Here is a 22,239-nt window from a genome sequence, read left to right on the forward strand (position 1 = left end):
GACGGACTGAAGCTAAGACGCCACCTCATGGCTGTAGAAAAGGAAAAGGGAGAGAGAGGGGCACAAGCATGCGAGACAGCAGCAACAGCGTGGCACAGCGTGGACGGTGTCGGTGCACGTACAGGCAGGGAGTGGACATGGCGTGGCAGGAGCAGGGCCACGTGCAATCCTGAGGGAAATTTCAAGCGAAGCAGTACACTGCAGTAGCAGGGACAATACATGCTCCACGCGTTGCGTCATGACATAGAAGCAGACAGGAAAAAGAAAGAGCAAGCACTCGACTCGACATCGCGGCGCCACGCAATAATTTGGGTGATTCAAGCGGTCAGGACGGCAACGGTTGCGGGCATGTTACCAATTTATGTAGGGACTAAAACGAGTCTAAACGTAAACGTAAACATGTCACTAGACCAAAGCTTTTCAACTGAGCGTGCTTATCAAAATAAACACGTGAGTATATATATATATATATATATATATATATATATATATATATATATATATATATCGTTATATTTATTAATAGATTTTATTTTATTTATAAAAGTTTCTTTTCATGCTTCATCTAATAGAACAAACCGTTCGCTAGAGTTGTCGTTCGACATCCCTAAGTATCTTTATGCACTGAGTAATTTAACTTGACGTTTATTTGAGTCCACAAAACTGGGTCACACAGGATTCGCTTATCATCGAGTATATTTAAATAAAAAATTCTGAAAAACTCGTTTCGAAAATTTGACTTAGACCCAAATCATGGTGCTAAACGAGCTCGTAACACCAAGGATGTTACATGTCATCCAGTCTGCTGCGTCCGATCGTGCTGAAAATACTGCCATTACGATGAACGAAAATGTTAAAGAAAATAAAATTCGGTCTCGTGATGAAAACGAAAGACGGAAACAGATCGAGGAGAACAGAAAAAAAATCTACGGCATCTCGCAGGTTGTAGCGCACATGCATATGCATATGCACGAAACCACAAGAGTCACCCAGGCCATATCCAATAGCGGCGCAGCAGCAGCAGTTGTCACCGCAGCGGCAGGACGTCCGGACGCCACGCGGGGAAGGCAAGCCAAAGGTAACAATGCGGACACGCCTCCCCCTCCTCGCTACCCTACTTCCAATCCACCACCCAACCCGTGCGCAACAGGCGGCACGCAACGCAACGCAGCCTCTCCTTCACCGGAAAAATCCTATAAAACGACGCGCCCCTTCCTCCCCCGCCGTCGTAGCTCCTTCTCCTACACAGAAACGCCGACGCCTCCGGCCAAAAAACCGTCACCACACACGACCAAATCTTTTCCTCTCCACCCACAGGCGACTCCCAAGTCCCAACCCAACACCAGCTCGTCGAGCGAGTCGTCGCCAGCCGGCCGGTATATACGCAAGAAAGCCAAGGAAAACACTCCTCCTCCCTCCCTCCCTTCCTTCTCTACCATATATCCAAGCTAGAACCAAAGCTAGCTTGCGACTTGGCAACCACTTCTACAACTTGGGCTAGCTAGCTAGACGATTCAAGCAGCAGGCAGGATGGTGGCGCCGGTGGTGATCGCGTCGGCGGGGCTGGGCATGCTGGCCGGCGTGGCGATGGCCAACCGGTCCCTTGGGGGGGACGGGCTCCCAGCGGCCTCCAGGTGGGACGCGCGCCCGCGCTGCGCCACGTGCGGCGGCTCTGGCCGCGTCGAGTGCATGTGCAACCGCTGGTCCGACGGCGACTCCGGCTGCCGGACCTGCGCAGGGTCGGGGAGGATGCCCTGCCGCAGCTGCGGCGGCTCCGGCACCGGCAGGCCGCTCCCGGCGCGGCTCACCGTCCAGCACCAGAAGCCGCCGCCGCCGGCCGGCTACAACTGATGATGGAATAATTAGGTATCCGTATGCGTGGATTATGATATGATCCTCTAGCTAGTTAATTATACATGTATACTACGTCCGATCCATTCGTGTGGATGATATGCATGTTGTATACTATGTACATGTCTCTTCTTCAAGACTAGTTGTAATTGAGCTGAGCATACTTGGTGTTGCTGTTGTTGAGTTAATATTTGCAAATTGCACAACACAAGAAGGAAGAAGAAAAAACAGAGTGGAAATGATTTTGTTTAGATCTAAGAACAACATCATTGAGAAGGGAGCTGAGGGCAGGTGATTATGAACACAATTTTGTTGGAAAGGTTGTAGTTAGTTAAGTGTGGTGGATGTAATATTATATATATATATATATATATATATATATATATATATATATATATATATATATATATATATATATATATATATATATATATATATATATATATATATGCTTAGATTCGTTAATATTATATATGCACCCACATAGTCATGATTTGCAGAGATTATATATATTTGTTGTGGGTGCCCTTTTCCTGGATGCTATTTTCATTTCTTGTGTTAGTGCCTCAGATCCGCTCAGTTGGTGGATTGCCCTTTATCATATTTTTTTTTATGAAAGCCCTTTATCACATTGTTCTCCGTGGTTTGGATCTTAATTCTCTTTTAACTTTGTGATGTTTTTTTGTTGCTACTGATTGGTGAGCATCGTTATCGCACTTTCCAGGATGTTTGTTTTTGTTGAAGAATAATAAGACCATGGCAGCGCTTGTTGTTCGCGTGATTATTTCCTTTGTCCTTGAATATCGATCTTATAGCTCTTTTATGTGAATTTAGCCCTATATATTGATTCCAAGCTAAGCTAATTTCATGTATATATACTAGCTCTTTATCTGTATTAGCCCTACTAATTACAAGCTGATGCATCTGATAAGTAAGGTTAGCAAAACCTTATGTATATTATTCTAATATAAATGAGATACACAAATGGTAGAATCCTAATAACCATCAGAATCATAAAGACATACCGGTAAGTGGTAACCATCGTATATTCTAGCCAGGAATCAGTCCACAGTTAATATAGATCTCGTTACCCAGATCTTGACATCACTGTCTGTTCAAAAACCCCCTTCACTGTCGGATTTTGAACCGGCAGTGGTATAGTGGCAGTGATGTGGGATTGACATCACTGCCGGTTCTTATGAACCGACAGTGATGTGAACCGGCAGTGATGCGGTTTCTAGGAAAGCCAAAAAAATGTGAATACGGTCGCGCGTCACAAGTTAAGCGATTTTTCACCCGAAAAACGCGTGTTTCGCGGCCATCGATGCTCGAACCCCTGTCATCCTGCTTCGCATCTTCGACCCCTAACCACTCCACGTGCAAGCTGTTTATGTCCAAATGAGATTTTTGTTCTAGCCATTTTATGTTCATCTAATTTTGAAATGAGTATTTGGGACTCTAAACGAATTCAAATGAAAAAGTTTTCAGCTACAAAGTTTTATAACTTTTCAAGATCTACAACTTTCATTTTGGTAGCTTCTCCATCCGAGGTCGTTTATAAAATTTAAATTTCAAAATTAAAAAAAGCAAATGTAGTTTTCTATGACAAGATGATTTCAAATCAAAAAGTTATCAACTACAAAGTTTCATAACTTTTTGAGATCTACAAATTTTGTTTTTGCTGTTTGTCCATCCGAGGTCGTTTAAAATTTCAAATTTCAAATTTTTTGAAATTCAATCGTAGTTTTCCTTGAGAAGATGATTTCAAATCAAAAAGTTGTCAACTACAAAGTTTCGTAACTTTTTGGGATCTACAACTTTTATTTTGGTAATTTCTTCATCCGAGGTCGATTACAAAAGTTAAATTTCAAATTTTAGAAATTCAAACGTAATTTTCCTTGACAAGATGATTTCAAATCAGAAAGTTGTTAAATATAGAGTTTTATAACTTTCTGAGATCTACCATTTCTATTTTGGTCATTTGATCATTTATTCATCTGACATAGTGGTAGTAACATTGTTCATAAATGCTACGTATCCCTCTTATTGTTTATAAAATTATAAGAGAGATATGTAAATTTTGTGAACAATGTTATTACCACTTTATCGGATGAAGAAATGACCAAAATAAAAGTTGTAGATCTTGATAAGTTCTACAACTTCTACGTGCATGATTTTTTAGTTGAAATCATTTTTTAGCTGAAATCATTTAGTGTTCCAAATCAAATTTGAAGTTTGTATGAGGGAGAAAGACTACTTACAAGTTTTAACCAGAGATTAAAAAAAAATCAGAGTTGTTCAATAATTTCAAAATTTAATTTTAAACAATATTTTCAAGTAGTAAATGATCTCAAATGAAAAGGTTTTCAACCACAAAGTTGCATAAATTTCAAGATCTACAACTTTTATTTTGGGCATTTCTCCATCTGATGTCGTTTAAAAAATTCAAATTTTAAATTTTAGAAATCAATTTTTGTTGGATAGATTATTTCAAATAAAAATATTTGGATATCCAAACGATCTCAAATTAAAAAAGTTTGAACTACAAAGGTGTAGATCTCATCGAGTACTACAAATTTGATATAAAGTTCATGTTCATCGAACATCATATGAAAAACTTATAAAGCTTTCTTGCAGCATATCACTATTGGTTCAAAAACCTCCTTCACTGTCGGATTTTGAACCGGCAGTGGTATACCGGCAGTGATGTGGGATTAATATCACTGCTGGTTCTTATGAACCGACAGTGATGTGAACCGATAGTGATGTGGTTTCAACAAAGCCAAAAAATTCATTGAAAAAATAGAGAATTTTTTTAATACCGGGAGAGGACCCACTAGACAGCCACACGGTCGTGCGTCGCAAGTCACAAGTCAAGCAATTTTTCACCCGAAAAACGCGTGCTTCGCGGCCACCGGTGCTCGAACCCATGTCGTTCTGCTTCGCGTCTTCGGCACCAAACCACTCCACCTGCAAACTGTTTGTGTCCAAATGAGATTTTTGTTCTAGTCATTTTATGTTTATCTAATTTTGAAATAAGTATTTAGGACCCTAAATGAATTCAAATGAAAAAATTGTCAACTACAAAGTTTTATAACTTTTTGAGATCTACAACTTTCATTTTGATAGTTTCACCATCCGAAATTGTTTACAAAATTTAAATTTTAAATTCGAGAAATTCAAACTTAGTTTTAGATGATAAGATGATTTCAAATCAAAAAATTATCAACTACAAAGTTTCATAACTTTTTTTAGATCTATAAATTTTTTTTTACTGTTTGTCCATCCGAGGTCGTTTAAAAAATTCAAATTTCAAAATTTTTAAAATTCAAACATAGTTTTCCCTGAGAAGATGGTTTTAAATCAAAAAGTTGTCAACTCCAAAGTTTCATAACTTTTTGGGATCTACAACTTTCATTTTGGTAGTTTCTCCATCCAAGGTCGTTTACGAAAGTCAATTTTAAATTTTAGAAATTCAAACGTAATTTTCCTTAACAACATTATTTCAAATCAAAAAGTTGTCAACTACAGAGTTTCATAACTTTCCGAGATCTACAACTTCTATTTTGGTCATTTGATTATTTATTCATCCGACATAGTGGTAGTAACTTTGTTCGCAAATGTTACATATCCCTCTTATTGTTTATGAAACTATAAGAGAGAGATGTAAATTTTGTGAACAATGTTATTACCACTTTATCGGATGAAGAAATGACCAATATAAAAGTTATAGATCTTGATAAGTTCTACAACTTCTATGTTCATGATTTTTTCAGCTGAAATCATTTAGTGTTACAAAAAGATGTTTGAAGTTGCCATTTTTTGAAATTCAAAATTCAAATAGATAAAACACAGTCACATGAAAAGATGGATAAAATAATAGCGGTAAGAACACAATAAATTGATAGAGCATGATTTTAGAAATTTTTAGAAAAAAAATCATCAAATTTGAAGTTAGTATGAGGGAGAAAGACTAGTTATAAGTTTTAGCCAGAAATTAAAAAGAGAAATCAGAGTTCTTCAACAATTTCAAATTTTAATTTCAAACAATATTTTTAAGTAGTAAATGATCTCAAATGAAAAAGTTTTTCAACTATAAAGTTTTGTAACTTTTCGAGATCTACAACTTTCATTTTGGTAGTTTCACCATCCGAAGTCGTTTACAAAATTTAAATTTCAAATTCAAGAAATTCAAACGTAGTTTTCCATGACAAGATGATTTCAAATCAAAAAGTTGTCAACTACAGAGTTTCATAACTTTTCGAGATCTACAAATTTTCTTTTTGCTGTTTGTCCATCTGAGATCATTTAAAAAATTCAAAGTTCGAATTTTTTGAAATTCAAACGTAGTTTTCCTTGAGAAGATGGTTTTAAATCAAAAAGTTATCAACTCCAAAGTTTCATAACTTTTGGATCTACAACTTTCATTTTGGTAGTTTCTCCATCCGAGGTCGTTTACAAAAGTTAAATTTCAAATTTTAGAAATTTAAACGTAATTTTCCTTGACAAAATGATTTCAAATCAAAAAGTTATCAACTACAGAGTTTCATAACTTTTCAAGATCTACAACTTATATTTTTGTCATTTGATCATTTATTCATCCGACATAGTGGTAGTAACTTTGTTCACAAATGTTACATATCCCTCTTATTATTTATGAAAGGCAAATTTTGGGCTGGCACACTGGGAAAACGTTGTTTTGGCTGCGGCACACCGCCAACTGCATTATTGGCTGAGACACATTGCGAATTTGGGTTCCTTTGTTGTAAAACACTGCGCGCAGTAAACAACCATTTTCCCTGGTTTTGGAGAGAGAACTTTAGGTGACTGTACGAGTTTGCCCCTAGCTGAGTCAAGTGGTGCGACCCAACCCAATAAGCCCCACCCAGTCGCTGCCTCATCCCCCACACCGTCTTCTTCTTCCCCAGTCAGTCATCTTCCTCTCTTCTCTCTCTCTCACTCTTGTCCCGTGAAACCCTAGCACTCAAGGCCCCGACAGGAGGGGAAGATGGCTTCGAGCTCGAAGACAGAGGCTGCCTCGAGCGCGCCATCTTTGGACGCGTTTAGGGATGGCACAAGCAACCTTCCCCTGGTCGATTGCAGCAAGTGTGGAGCTCAGTTGATTGGCCTAGTGTCAAAGCTGGACAAGAGCTTTGGGCAGAGGTTCTACAAGTGTCCTCTAATTAACCATGTAAGTTGGTAGATCTGTAATTTTATCCGCCTATTGATGTAGTTGTATGGCCGATTTCATCTGAGCATTGTTCCTCATCTTCTTTTGTTAGTTCTACATGTGGGAGGACCAATACGTTGAGTACCTCATCGGCAAATCCAAGCTTCCACGTTGTTTCTCAAAGATCGGTAGAGGGTCGCCGTCTCTAGGTTGACTCAAGCCATGGATCCAAGGATGTCCTCTCAGGAGCTGATTCAAGCCATGGAGTCTTTGAAGGAATCAATTGGAGGATGCACTACCCTATTAGAAAGCACAACCGCATCTATGAAGGATGCACATGCCGCTTTGAAGAAAATTGTTGATGCCAATCAGTCAATAGGGAGCAACATCGACAAGATAGGCGATCGTTTGCTTGTTTTAGGTCTAGCAATTATGTTCATTGTAGTGCTACTTCTCTTGGTGGTGTTAGTGAAGTGAGCATTGATTTGTCAGAGTTAATGTAGGCATCCTGTATGAACTTTTAGTTGATGTCTATCACTTATGTCTCCCTTATGTGTCAATGAATGCTACTATATGTTCTGATGTTCTAATTTGGTTGTCAATGAATTGTATGTGTTTCAGTGCATGGCAACTACAAAATAGATCAAGTGCAAGTCAATCTAGTCTTAACATTACAAGCCATCAAGTTTGGTTTTGAGCCAAGTTACATAACAGCGACAAGTCTAAATTTAAGCCTTCAAGTTTGGCTTATAGCCAAGTCACATAACAACGAAAAGTCTAAATTTAGGCCAATTATGGCTGATTACATTACAAAGGCTACAAAAGCATAGTTCTAGAGAACATTAGAAGTCATCTTCCAAAAGCATCATCAGCAGGTTGCAAACACTACACTTGCAATTATTTCACTCAACAAGCACATCCATCACCAGCTGCTTCTTAGTCTTGCCCAGATCTTTCTTCAGCTACACCTTGTCTCCCTTGCATTATTTTGCCTTTTTCCATTCACTCCCTTCGTACTCTGTCCATCAGTGGATTCTGCACCATCTCTTTCCATCTTCCTCTTGCGACTGTTAACAAATGAAAGACATTAGTACAGTAGAAGCAAATTGTTACAAGTTCAAGGGTAGTGAGATATGTAACCTCCTAGTGTTGCCTGCAGGACTGTTGGTTAGTAGTGGGGCTGTAATGGTGATGGAACATGCTCTAGTTTGGGATTGTTGGGTTGATGCAGTGCTTGCAGCCTTTGTCTTTTTGTTACTCTCTTTTTTTGGCTTAGGTGCAGCTGGAGGTGGAGCATCACTGTCATACACTGTCTCATTGCAAGTCTTTGTCATGTGACCAAATTGTCCACACCTCTTGCACTATCTCATTCCACTGGTTCTCCCTCCTTCTACACCCTTTATCCTTCTTGTTCTAGGTCTGCCAGCTGCCCTCTTTAGGATTGGAGGCCGCAGTTTGAAACCCATGTCTACCTTGGGCCATTGGTTCCTATCTGTCATAGGCATTACAATTCTGGCATATGCCTTCTTGAACACATCAACAGAGTAGTAGTCATCAATATAGTCCTCTGCACTCTTGTTTCTCAGTGAGTTAATGAAGCAAAGGGCATGAGTGCAGGGGAGCCCAGTGATCTGCCACCTATTACAACTACATGTTCTGTTATCTAGATCAATAGTGTGTCTCCAGGTCTTCAGCTCTTTAGTTGTGCCTTGAATCTCAGCTGTGTTGTTGTGTCCTCTATGAATGACATAGTTCAGGTTTCTGCTTTTTGCATTCAGATCTTTAGTTACATGAGGAAGGATCTTGTCTGTCATCTTGTTGGATAACCTTCTTCTAAGGTCATGCTTCTCCATGATCATCTGCCTTATCCTGTCCATCAGTGGGATGACTGGTTGTGCTTTCTCCTTTCTGATCCAACTATTAAATGTCTCTACAATATTGTTTATGACATAGTCACACTTGTTATCCGGTGAGAATCTCCACCTATTCCACAAATGTTTGTGGTTCTCCTCTATCCATTTTATTGCATTTGGAGAAGCTTTCTGCATGGTCTTGTAGTGATTATCATAGTGCTTCTTGTTAAAAGCTCTACATGCAGGCCAAAGGTGTTTCTTGAAAACAGCCCCTCTATACCTCTTTTGAAAGTTCTTCACTAGATGCCTCATACACTATCTATGTTCCACTCCATTTGAAAACACAACTGTAACTGCACTATCTATACCCTTGCCTACATCTGTGGATATCACAAGTCTAGGAGGTGAGCCTATTGTAGTCTAAAGCTTTTAAAAAAAACCACTTCCAGCTATCTGCGGACTCTGACTCAAACACCCCATATGCAACTAGAAATAGCCAGCCGTGACCATCAACTGCTGAAGCTGATGCCAATTGACCCCTCCACCTTCCTGTCAAAATAGTGGAGTCAACACCTAAAAATGGCCTGCAGCCATTGAGAAACCCATCTACACAAGCCTTCAATGCAATAAACATCCTAGTAAACCTCGTCTTTTTACCAACAGGAGCATACTCTATCTCCACTATGCTTCCAGGGTTGGTCCTCTCTACCTCTGCTTTGAAACTAAAAGCATCAGCAAAATTTTCATTCCACTTTCCCATTATTTGCTCTAGAGCCAACCTTCTCCCATCCCAAACCACGTAGTAAGATAGCATGATCTTGAACTTCTTCTCCAGATCTTTCTTTAGTTCTGTAGCTCCAGTATTTGGTTGATCCCTAAGAATGTCAATGACTCTGTCTCTGACCCATTTGTTGGTAGCCATGCAGTTCTGGTCAAGCTTGGAAGTGCTAGCACAGTTATGCTTAGCATGGAGCTTTTTTATCTACAACAAAAAAGAAGGGCTAAATCAGCTTACAAGGGCATGAAACAAACAATACACCACATATAACTATAAATTACATAGTTAAAAGTAGGTATGGTGACCTGCCATGTCTTTCCATCCTACAGCTTAGAAGCATGAATCCTCCACCTACACTTCTTCTTTTTGCTACTTCTACCCTTGCAGAACCCTCTATACCTTTTAGCCTCACTGTAATGTGCATCAATTTCGAACTCATTAAGAATAGCAAACTGCCTAATTGCCCTCTTAAAAGTATCTCCATCTTCAAATGTGACACCAAGAGCAATGGTTGGGTTCTCCAGGTCAGTCAATGTTCTACAATCTCACATCTAGCTTCATCATCAACAAAAAGGTCATCCAACTCACTATAGTCACCATCAGTTGATTGCCCCTCATGTTCTAGCTATTCTTCAACATCAGATAAATATGGATGCTCATCATTTAGACCCACATATTCTACCTCATCCTCATCCCATGGTTCCTCATCATCTGAGAGATCCCTTTTCCTTCCCTTACCTCTCTTAGACTTAGCCTTGGTTTTGGTAGTCCCTGTCTCTGCATTGTTAGCTATGACATCTTCTGTCTCATCCTCAGCAACAGACTCAATCAAAGCCAGAGGGAGGGGCTCTGTGGCAACACTAGCACTGCCGACATGATGTGCAAAAGGTTCAATAGATACACTTTGGCTGTGCTCAACTGTCACTGTGTCATAAACTGCCACAAACAGAGGCAACCTCCTCATCTCCCAATACAGGTCCATTGCATCCATCAAGATGGCATTAGAAGTTACATTGGTGAAAGCAGACACAGTCCTGTTCCAATAGCAAATTGATATTCCTTGATTCAAACCATGCTTCACTCCCTTTGCTATTTCATCTTTTAGGTCCATCAAGTTGGTTGAATCACGATCAACAACAAGCTCAAGATTTGAATCTGGGTGCACTACATGACTACCATCATCGCAAACCTCGATATAATTTGGAACGCGTGCAGCAATTCTGCACGCCGAAATACTATCCATCCTAAAACAAATGAAACAAATGGTAGGGAATAATGAAAAGTGATTCATAATTGAAACCCTAAATCGGCCGAGGCTTTAACGCATATTGATAACACCAAATAGAACCAAATCACTTGATGGAGATACACTGAAATAGTTAATTGAACAACTTGCACATCAAATGGCCAAAAATGCTTACCCTTTTGGAACCCAACCAAGATTTAGGCCCTTCGATGGTGATTCATTCCTCGGTCCCAAGCGATTCTCCCCTTTCTCTGGTGCCATCTCGTCCAACTCCTCTGCTTGGATCTATGGACACATAGCTGCGGAGAGGAAGGTGGCGCCGATTGTGGACAAGGAGGGAGCGCGGGTGCGGAGTGGAGGGCGACGGCTAAACTGGTGGCGGCGGTGAGACTGATGGCGGCCAGGGATGGGGAATTGCAAGAGCAGCTAGGTCAATCAGGCAAGTCAAGTCGACCCAGGGGCACCCATTGTCATTTCCAAAAAGTTCTCTGTCTAAAACCAGGGAAAATGATTGTTTACTGCGCGCGGTGTGTTACAACAAAGGAACCCAAATTCGCAATGTGTCTCAGCCAATAACGCAGTTGGCGGTGTGCCGTAGCCAAAACAACGTTTTTCCAGTGTGCCAGCCCAAAATTTGCCTTTATGAAACTACAAGATAGAGATGTAAATTTTGTGAACAATGTTATTACCACTTTATCGGATGAAGAAATGACCAAAATAAAAGTTGTAGATCTTGATAAGTTCTACAACTTCTATGTTCATGATTTTTTCATCTGAAATCATTTAGTTTTATAAAATGATGTTTGAAGTTGTCATTTTTTTAAAATTCAAAATTCAAATAGATAAAACACAGTCACATGAAAAGATGGATAAAATAATAGCGGTAAGAACAAAATATATTGATAGAGCATGATTTTAGAATTTTTTAAAAAAAATCATCAAATTTGAAGTTAGTATGAGGGAGAAAGACTAGTTACAAGTTTTAGCCAGAGATTAAAAAGAGAAATCAGCGTTCTTCAACAATTTTAAATTTTAATTTTAAATAGCATTTTCAAGTAGTAAATGATCTCAAATGAAAAAATTTCAACTATAAAGTTGCATAACTTTTCGAGATCTACAACTTTTGTTTTGGGCGTTTCTCCATCTGAGGCCGTTTGAAAAATTCAAATTTTAAATTTTAGAAATCAAACGTAATTTTTATTAGATAGATTATTTCAAATGAAAATATTTGGACATCCAAACGATCGCAAATTAAAAAAGTTTGAACTACAAAGTTGTAGATCTCGTCAAGTACTACAACTTTAATATAAATTTTGTCTTCATCGGACATCATATGAGAAATTTATGAAGTTTTCTTGCAGCATATCATTGTCGGTTCAAGCCACGAACCGACAATGATATTATCAGTGTCGGTTCTTGGCTAAAACCGACAGTGATGACCCAATATCAGTGTCGGTTCTTGGCTAAAACCGACAGTGATATGAACCGACAATGAATACTCGAATATCAGTGTCGGTTGGTCCTATCACTGCCGGTTTTAGCTAAAAACGGGCAGTGATTAGCTATCATTGTCGGTTTTTTAAAATTTGGTAGTGATGAAGCCGATAGTGATGTCCAATTCTGTAGTAGTGGATCTGTTACCGTCTTTTTAGGAAAAAAGATCATAAAGCTGAACAATGAAAAATATAGATACTGGTAACCATGCACATCATAAGGTCGTATTTTAATTTCAGCCATGTCTTTTACACATTCATCAATTCATGTATGAATAGAAAAGATTACGTGCTTGAGAGTAGGGATGAAAATGGATCGGATACGGACGGATATCACCGATATTATATTTGTTTTCATATTTCTGTTCGGATTCGGATTCGAATACGAATAGTATCAACTATGTCGGATATGATACGATTGGATATCGACATCATAAATATGTGATTTGAGTATTCAGATATGGATACGATATCGGATGTTGGATATCCAGACTCGGATACGGACAGATCTCAACCCCTCTAAATGGATTCGGTTTCGAATACGGTCAGAAAATATATGTACCGTTTTCATCCCTACTTGAGAGGGATGGCAATAACTTAGTATGTGTTGTAATCAAGGTGCATAAATTTTCCAATATTATGTAGTACGACCATCCATTTTTCTATTGTGTTATGTTTATTAGAGCATCTCCAAGAGTTCTCTAAACCTTCTCCTAATCCTTGGTTTTTAAAAAGAAGTGAAAAAATCTCTCTCCAACAACTCCCAATACAACCTCTTAATTTTAGAAGCTGAAAAAAAAAACCTCGTCCGCTCAAAGTTACGTGCAACGTCGGTCGCGCGTATCCTCGCGTGAGATGTATTTCCTCCGCCTTCATGGGACCACGGCGCTGGAGCACTGGCGCACCAGCGAGACGACGCGTCCTGCGTCCATGGCCAGCAAGAACACACCCACGCCCTCCTCGTCACCCGCTCCCAGCAGGAGCCGATGCGACTCCCAGACGCGGAGGCAGAGCTCCACGGCGGTGCCGTATCGGTGTTGTATACGGGCCACGAGTGCCTGTAGGCGAGCAACCGGCCGCAGCACGGGCAGCAGAGGAGGCAGGATTGATTTTATCGATTGCCGGATTGATGCAGACAGCCAGGTTCCGTCCTTGTGGCCGCCTGCTGCTTCCTATGGCTCTCAGTGGCTGCCGGCCGCCTGCTGCTGCTTCCGAGTGGCCGGCTGGGAGAGCTAGGCAGCAGCGACCACCACCGAGGGCCTGCTCGCCCAGCTCTATGAGGCCACGTGGATGGCTACCGCCGGCAGGGGAAGGTTGGGGATGCAGAAGGTGCAGGGAGGCGCCGGCGATGGAGAAGAAACTTACGATTTCACGGGAAAAAAACTACCGGCAACTAAACTATGTGTAGGACCACTATTTTGATGTTTTAAGAGTGATTTATTACAAACACTTGGAGATGTTCTTATTTATTTCTCCTAATACTGTTTTAGGAGTTGTAAAACATCATGGTTTTAGAAAGGAAAAATAGAGTACTCTTGGAGATGCTTTTAGGACAAGCTAATTATTAGTCTCGAAAAATGAACTATAACCTAAATGGTAGTATATATCTTAAAAACGGAGGAAGTATACCATTTGAACTAGATCCGGCATACGCTTGAAACTTCCGTGCAAGAACACAGAAAGTGCAAGATATTTAGATATTCTCTCGGCATGTCACTGTTGTCTTCTTTGTTTTCTGAAGCACATTTAAAAAAAAATTCTAGGAACAAACATGCAATTGCCGGCTGGCTGATGGCATGAGTGATGAGCGCATGGGCAGGGGAGCAGGAAGTATGGGTTTGATACACATGGCTAGGTTTTGTGTGGACAGAAAGAGCTCAAGAGCCGAGCCACAGGCTTCCAAGAAAAAGATCCAATGCAGCGCAGCCTGTAGCTTGGGGGGTAGTACGGCTCACCAATATGCAGATGCACACATGTGGCGTTTCAAATTAGTGTTTTGGCTTTTCAAAATATATTATTTTTGTTATATTCTCGACATAGTATATATCTAAACATATAGCAAAAGCTTTACATCCTGCCATCAGCCAGGAACTTCATCTGTTCCGTGTGGCTTCAAGCTCCGGTCACTCTCCTAGCTAGTTAGGCAGCAAAAGATGATCACAGCTCTTGCTTCTGAGCCACTCTCTGAGCTAGTAAACTAAGACAAAACACAGATAAAGAGAAACCAGGTTCTTTCATGAAAGAGAGAAATCTAAACAAAAATGCCTGATTCTGAGGCAAATAATGAGATATTTGTACCATCAAAAGATTGAGTAGGGTCTTAATGTCACACCCAATTTTAAGAATAAAATAGGATGCATAATCTTACGTGCGCGCAGAGATCAATTACACACATAAGCGGACAAATTATAGAAAGTATTATCACAAGAGTTTATTACATCACAAATATTATCACATAGTCTTCACATAAATATAGCGGAAATATAAAGATAACTCTCTCACGGAAGCTCCATAGCACAGGGACGTCAACTGGTTAACCACAAGACTGGTAATCTTTAGAGAAATCGTCATTGCTATAGTAATCTTTTACCCATTCAGGATTTTTATCCAAATAATAAAAATAAACAAGCTTAAGCACATCTCGTACTCAACAAGTGTAACATGGGGTTCATGAGGCTCAAAAAGTTTTACTCAGGTTTGACTGCATTTAGTTTTTATTTGTCACAATTTTAGCATATGAGTAGCATCAAATTGTCATAATCCCGTAGTAAACACATGATCAATGTAAACATGATTAATCAATAGCATAAACAAATAATTAGTAGTGATCATCTATTCCATAAGGGTTCAAGGCCGCTCGTGACCGTGAGCATGGCTGATATACCAGTTTTACTCTCTGCAGAGGTTGTACACTTTCATTGTGAGTCGTTGTCGGGTACATAAACCTTGGGTTCCTCGCAGACCGCCTTTCCAACAAGGCTCGGCCCAAGCAGACAAATGCACAACTCATGGGCCGGCCCAAGTACCTAAACGACAGGCCAGAGGGACGATCCAATCTCCGATCGGAAGGCCTGACCGAGGAGGAATGGCACCCGCTTCCGACTCTGGCCCGCCTCTCTGACCGGAGCGCTCGCTTCAGTCTCTAGCCTGCCTTCGAACGACCTCTCCGACCGGAAGGCCTGGCCAAACACCCCTTTCGACTTTGACCTGCGTCTCCGACTGGGGATGCGCCAAACCCCAGCTCACTGCTCTTCTCCGACTAGCGCGATCAGAGCCGACTAGGACCAGCCGACCGGGGACGCCCGCTCGGTAAGGACTAGAAAACGGATGGAGAAAGTAAGACAGGGAGCATAAGTCAAACCGCAATACCAGGGACCGTACTCTGTACACCTACAGAAATAGTACTCTGCTACCTCTTTGGCACTTCAAAACCCAAGCAGTGTTGTAGGCGCCGATATTTTCCCCAACAGTATTGTGGGCGTCATTAACTCCCATACGGTAAGGCTCCCCCCACATACCTCTGGGCATCGACAGTGTTGTGGGCGCCGGCATTTACTGCACCAGGCGAACTTGGTAAAGCCCCTTGCATGCCTCCAGGTATCAATAGTGTAGCAGGCGTCGACGTCTGTCATACCCGAAGAAGACAACACAACCTCCCACGTGCATCTGACATTCAACAATATTGTGGGCATGGGCAACAAGGCTTAGTAGCATATGTACTCCCTCCCTCTCGCTTGTAAAGCCATCCCATTCATCTATAAAAGGGGATGCACTCTCTTCCAACAGATAGGTTGATTCAAATCGATCAGTTCACTAGTCCACAACTAACGGAACCTCCAGGTTCAAACCATGAGCACACGCTCAAACGCTTAGTGCATAACGGGGCTCCCGTCACTCTCAGCTTCTCTGACTAGAGTCCGACCGGACCTCTTATACCCCCTATCTTTCTACTTCTCGTTTATAACCCCAATGCAAACTTCGAGCACCTGGGCTCAGGAATAAAGCCACCAACTGACTCAAACTGGACGTACGGCACATTGCCTGAACCAGTATAAACCCTGTGTCATTGAGTGCTAGGCCACCTCTGATCACAACGTACGACAAAACTACAAATATTTATGTGATGGTCGCTTTCTGCACAAGACACTGTACGTTCAACACTTTTTGGTCATCGGATGGCCCACTTTTCCGCCACCTTCGCCATGGCGGGCTCAAGCGATACGACTCGCTTCGGCTCACTGGAGTTTCCCACACTCCCACCAGTTGGGATGTGGGTTCTACCCATCTTTGAGCCGTCCCAGGCCTTCCTCTTCGGAAGCCTGGACTTCGTCGCCGATTGGATCGGCGTACTACACCTCCGTGAGGAGACACTAGTTCTGGCGCCCGTCAGAGGAGCGCCCTCCATCGGCTCCAGGACGCACGACCACTTCAACGGCGAGGCATCTGTGATTCCTTCTGAGCAAACTCTCTGCTCAAACCCCATTGTGAGTAATGTGTATACTGTTATTTACTCTCTATTTTGTTTCTCCCGCCGATTATCTGAAGGGACCGTATTGACCGCACTGCAAACACCGTACGATTAATTCCCCTATGGCCTCGCGTCCCCCGCGGATGCATGCACTTAGGGGCTCCAAAGGACTCTAGTGCCATCCCCTCTCACATCCGAATTCATGGGAATAGCGAGCTATGCTCCTACCACTTTCCACGAACTCCCAAATGATGAGGGTGAGAGCGATAGCTCCAACATCGGCGATGTGGCACCTAGCCACTGTTTGGCCTGGGAGTGCGCTATGGCATACGCTCTAGGATAGCCACCTATGGTTGCGGAGTCTTTGTAGACTCACACCCCTCTAGACCCACCTATGGGGACCCTCGTGTTTGCACAAGAGCACGCCGAGGAACTACGATAACGGTGGCAGAACCAACCTACGCCGGTGCGCTCGGTGCGGCATGTTGCGCCCCATGCGCATGACCCAGCGGGCGGTGCCTAGGGTCACGCCCGCCAGGTTCAACACGACATCATGAACGAGGGGAATGATCCCCCACTGTTCACTCGGGCTAGCCAGAACATCACTGCTGCGGCAATGCTTCTGCGTGGTGTTCCCGAGCCCATCGACCCCTAGGAGCGGGCGGTCTACCAGAACCTCCAGGTGCTAGTAGAAGCCACCACTGTTCAACAGGCGGAAAGCTCTGCATCGTGACTCCGACACACGCCCTCTCTCCCCACTGCGGGAGTGGGGATGCGCTAGACAGATCGCTCCATCCGCTCGCCACTACAGCCGCCAAGTGTGGCTCAAGAGGCAGTGGCCGCGTCGCGGTCTGACCTAGCGCCTGCTCTACACCGACCACTGGCACGCAAATGGCCTAGTCCACACCAAGACACTCGCAGCATCATCAGCAATCGGCATCAGGCTCGACATGATGATGATATCCACTGGGCGGCGATGAGGGCAGGCGACATGGGTCTCGGCCGAACTATCGAGGGGAGCGGTGAAATGCGCCCCAGGCATGGTCGCTGGCCAGATGGCCAGAGTCCTAGCCCTAAGGGCCTAGGACCACGGGCCTTTGACCGGCGTATCCAGAGAGCACCATTCCCACCGCGCTTCTGACCGCCCACCAACATCACCAAGTACACTAGGGAGACAAACCCTAGAATTTGGCTCAAAGATTTTCGGCTCGCCTGCCGAGCCGGAGGGGTGGATGATGACTATTTCATCATTCAGTATCTCCCTATCTGCGTGGGGGAACATGTTCGGGCATGGCTTGAATTCCTCCCGCACGATAGCATCTGCAACTAGGCAGACCTCAAGAGGGTCTTCGTCAGAAATTTCTAGGGGACGTATGTCCGCCCTAGAAACTCCTAGGACCTCAAGAGCTACCAGCAGGAGCCCAGCGAGTTCCTACGGGATTACATCCGCAGGTTCTCCCAATGATGCAAATCCCTCCCTGATATCGTCGACGTGGATGTCATCAGCTCATTCCTCTCCGAGACGACCCATGAGTCCCTGATCCACAAGCTTGGCTGCTTGAAGCCCCATACCACCCGTGACCAACTCGACATCACCACTAACCACACCTCCGACGAGGAGGCGATCAGAGCGGTCTTTAATGGAGGCCGGGACAATGGCAAGGCTAAGCGCATGGACCAAGACAAGGGCCCCTCCACACAGAGGGGCAAGAAGAATAAAAAGGATCGGCGCCGATCGGACAACACCGCGTTCATCGCCGTGGCTGATCGCACGGGCAAGCAGCCCCAACAAGGACTGCCTGACCACTTCAACAAGCTCATGGACAGCATGTGCACCAACCACGCCTACCCCATTAAACACCGATACAAGGACTGCGAGCTCCTCAAATGTTTCCTACGACAGGCCGATGGGCCGAAATAAGGAGACAGCAAAGAGGCGGCAGCCAAGAAAGGAGGCACACACGGGCAAGGATAGAGATGGCTTCCCTGACCCTAAGGAATGCATCATGATCTTCGGTGGATCCAATGCCATCTGGTTCAAGCACTAGCACAAGGTGCGCTATAGGGAGGCATGCGCCGCCGAGACGGCCATCCCCTCCTTCCTCAGCTAGTCGGAATCTTCAATCACCTTTGATCAGAGGGACCATTCCTCCCACGTCACGAGACTAGAATGTTACCCACTCATTGTTGACCCCATCGTTCGCAAGAAGCACCTCACCAAGGTGCTGATGGACGGAGGCAGCGGCCTCAATATCCTCTATGTCGACACCCTCGATGCCATGCGCATCCCCTGATCAGAACTTCGCCTGGCGGGCTCTCCCTTCCACGGGGTGATCCTAGGAGCGCAGGCATACCCACTTGGGCAGATCGACCTACCCGTCATGATTGGCAACCAAGCCAACTTCCGCTCGAAGGTCCTCACCTTCGAAGTGGTGGACTTTCTAGGGTCCTACCATACCATCTTAGGGCAGCCATGCTATGCCAAATTCATGGTAATCCCCAATTACACCTACCTCAAGCTAAAGATGCCGGCACCGACCGGCATCATCACCATGAGCAACGCCTTTTCACATGCCTTCATGTGCGATCGTGAGCATTTTGAGCTTGCCACCATGGTCATCAACTCGTCCGAGCTTCCGTGGCTCAAGGAGTCATCGACCCCAGCAGTCCTAGACTGCAACAAACCAAACTCCTCAATGGCCTTCCACCTGCTCATGGAAACCAAGGCGGTGGGAATCGACCCCACCGACCCAACCAAAATGGTGCGGATTGGGACCCAGCTCCTGGCTAAATAGGAATGTGAGCTCATCGATTTCCTACATGCCAATCGCGATGTCTTCGCATGGAAGCCATCCGACATGTCAGGCATACTACGGGACATCACTGAGCACGTGTTGTGCCTCATCCCGGGCTCAAAGCCTGCTAAGCAACGCCTGCGCTGTTTCGACGATAAAACACGCAGGGCCATAGGCGAAGAAATTGCCAAACTCCTAGCAACCAGATTTATCAGAGAGGTATTCCACTCCGACTGGCTTGCCAATCTTGTTCTTGTTAAAAAGAAGACCAATAAATAGAGAATGTACATTGATTATACTGGCCTCAATAAAGCGTGTCCAAAGGATCACTTTCCTTTACCACACATAGACCAGATAGTTGACTCCACCTCGGGTTGCGAGATCCACTTCATTTTGGATGGCTACTCGAGCTATCACCAGATCACGATGAAAAAGTTCGATCAGCTCGCAACCTTATTCATCACCCGGTATGGTTCGTACAGCTACGTAACCACGCCTTTTGGCCTAAAAATGCTGACGCTAACTACCAAAGGTGCATGTAGCAATGCTTTGCTGACCAAATCGACCTACTCGATCAGCCTAATCAAGCCGAGCGGCCAAGATCAACAATCGCTGTCTATGTTGATGACATAGTGGTCAAAATGGCTCAAGCTTGCGACCTGATCACAAACTTGGCCACAACGTTCGTGAACCTCCGAAGGCTCATGTAACACCTCGGGTGTTTAAAAAACTAAAACTGCCATATCATCATATGCATTGCAAGGCAATTGGTCATATTAAAAACTTTGAGATGCATACGCTAAAACAAGTTTATATTCATGTGGTATATGTTGAATTGTATTGTTTGACTTAAGTTCAAAGTTTGTTTGGATTTTGAATTTTTCGAGAAAACCCTGATTTTCAGCATTTAAATCCTACCCTGAAAATCCATTTCAAAATCAAAGTATATTTTGGGGTTTAGCCCAAAAGCAAAAGTGTAGAGCCTGAAAAGTTATACAAAGTTTGTTTTTGGAGTTTTTCAAGTTGTTTAGAAAAATTTCGAGTAATTCAAAAAGGCATAATTCGTTAAATTTCCCTATTCAAATTCAAAAGTTCATTTCAAAATCTAGACTGAATTAGGAGATGGTTATAGAAGCAAAGTTGTAGAACTTTTGATTTTGAACAACTTTTATTTTTGGAGATTTTTGAGTTATTATGAAAATTTGGGAGTAATTTGTGAAATTTGGCGAATGGCAATTCTGTAATTTTGATGAACAGTGTTCACCGCTTGCGCTACACCGCCGGCGAGCTTCGGTTAGCTTCCAGTCACGTGCGTGGCCGTCTGGGTGTCGCGTTGGCACGGCGAAGGCTTTCGCGTGGCTTCTTTGCGCTTCCTGGTCGCGTTATAAACCAGCCACCGTCGCCGTTCTTCGTTTTCTCTTCTCCTCTGTTTTCCAGTTACCGCCGCCGTAGCTCCGTTGAGCCCTCGCCGTCGAACCTGCGTCTACGTCGTCATGGCATAGTGCTAGATAGCTTCGCAGTTTCCTTGCGCACCCAGCCAGCTAGCTCTGGTCGATTGATTTCGCCGTGAGTTCGCCGTTCGTCGCTTTCTTCCTCGTGGCCGGCAACCTCACCCGAGACTCCGTTTCACCACGGCCAGCCTACTCCGGTGAGCCGTTGGCCTTGATCGGTGTACCTATGGCTTCGTCTCGATGCTATGGTGCTTAATCCTATGTTGCTTGCTTGTTTTGATCACTGCAGTCGCCGGTTCTTCCTCACCGACGATCTTTGCTCCGCCGTGATCACTGTGATCGTCGTCACGCCTCTCCGTTGCTTCTCCGACCTCGCTCCTTGCTTCAACACGTTCGGGGTGAGCCACCGGTGCTTCCTGGATCCCTTGTTTGAGCTCTACCGGTCGCACACCACCGGCGTAGCGCTGCCGTGCCACCGCGTCCGCTATGGCCGACAACGTGCTAGTATAGGGCCGTAAACAGTGCTGATAGGGACGTCAATCGATACGCTTAGTCTTGGTGATCATTTTGGTACGTTGGCCATCGCCGTTGGACTCACCGTCGACGAGTTTACGTCGGTCAGCGCCGTCGCCGTCGTGGTCAAACGCGTGAGGTTAGGGATGACAGGTGGGACCCGTTGTCAGTGACTCAGCGTTCAAATGGATTTTTCTATTTTTAGATTTGAATGAATAGTGTCTATTTTTGTTATTTTTGTGTAGATTTATTTAGAGCTCCAAAAATTATGAAAATTTTTGTGTGACTTCTCTGTGATGTATAGTATTTAAGAAAAATATGAAATAATGTTTTTCAGTACTTTTTGAATGTGATAAAAATTGCTCAATTTATTAATAAATGGATTTCTATGATTTTTCTAGGCTTATTTAATTGTCCAAAAATTATGAAATTTGTTTTGCCACTTACTTATCATGTAATGAACATGTACTAAAATTTTGAGTTCAATTCGAATAAGTTGATTTATTTCATAATTTTGAATTAAATAATTAATTCATAAAAGCAAATAGTAACCTTTAATGATTTAGGTTTTGTTTGAAATTTTGGATTAAGTGATGACCTTGGGTCATTAGTTGATAATGA

General features: G+C 43.3%; 1 protein-coding gene and 1 pseudogene across 1 annotated transcript; one reads left to right on the forward strand and one right to left on the reverse strand.

The window, feature by feature from the left end:
• The first annotated feature begins 1,217 nt into the window (after positions 1-1,217).
• On the forward strand, positions 1,218-2,023 carry LOC136463376 (uncharacterized). The gene has a single exon (XM_066462382.1). It carries the CDS (start codon positions 1,531-1,533, stop codon positions 1,849-1,851), a length of 321 nt encoding a protein of 106 aa, XP_066318479.1. The 5' UTR covers positions 1,218-1,530; the 3' UTR covers positions 1,852-2,023.
• Positions 2,024-8,023: 6,000 nt separating this feature from the next.
• Positions 8,024-9,069, reverse strand: LOC136465617 (uncharacterized; annotated as a pseudogene).
• Positions 9,070-22,239: the final 13,170 nt, after the last annotated feature.

The sequence above is a fragment of the Miscanthus floridulus genome, chromosome 7 (assembly GCF_019320115.1).
Source record: "Miscanthus floridulus cultivar M001 chromosome 7, ASM1932011v1, whole genome shotgun sequence".
Lineage (NCBI taxonomy): Eukaryota > Viridiplantae > Streptophyta > Magnoliopsida > Poales > Poaceae > Miscanthus > Miscanthus floridulus.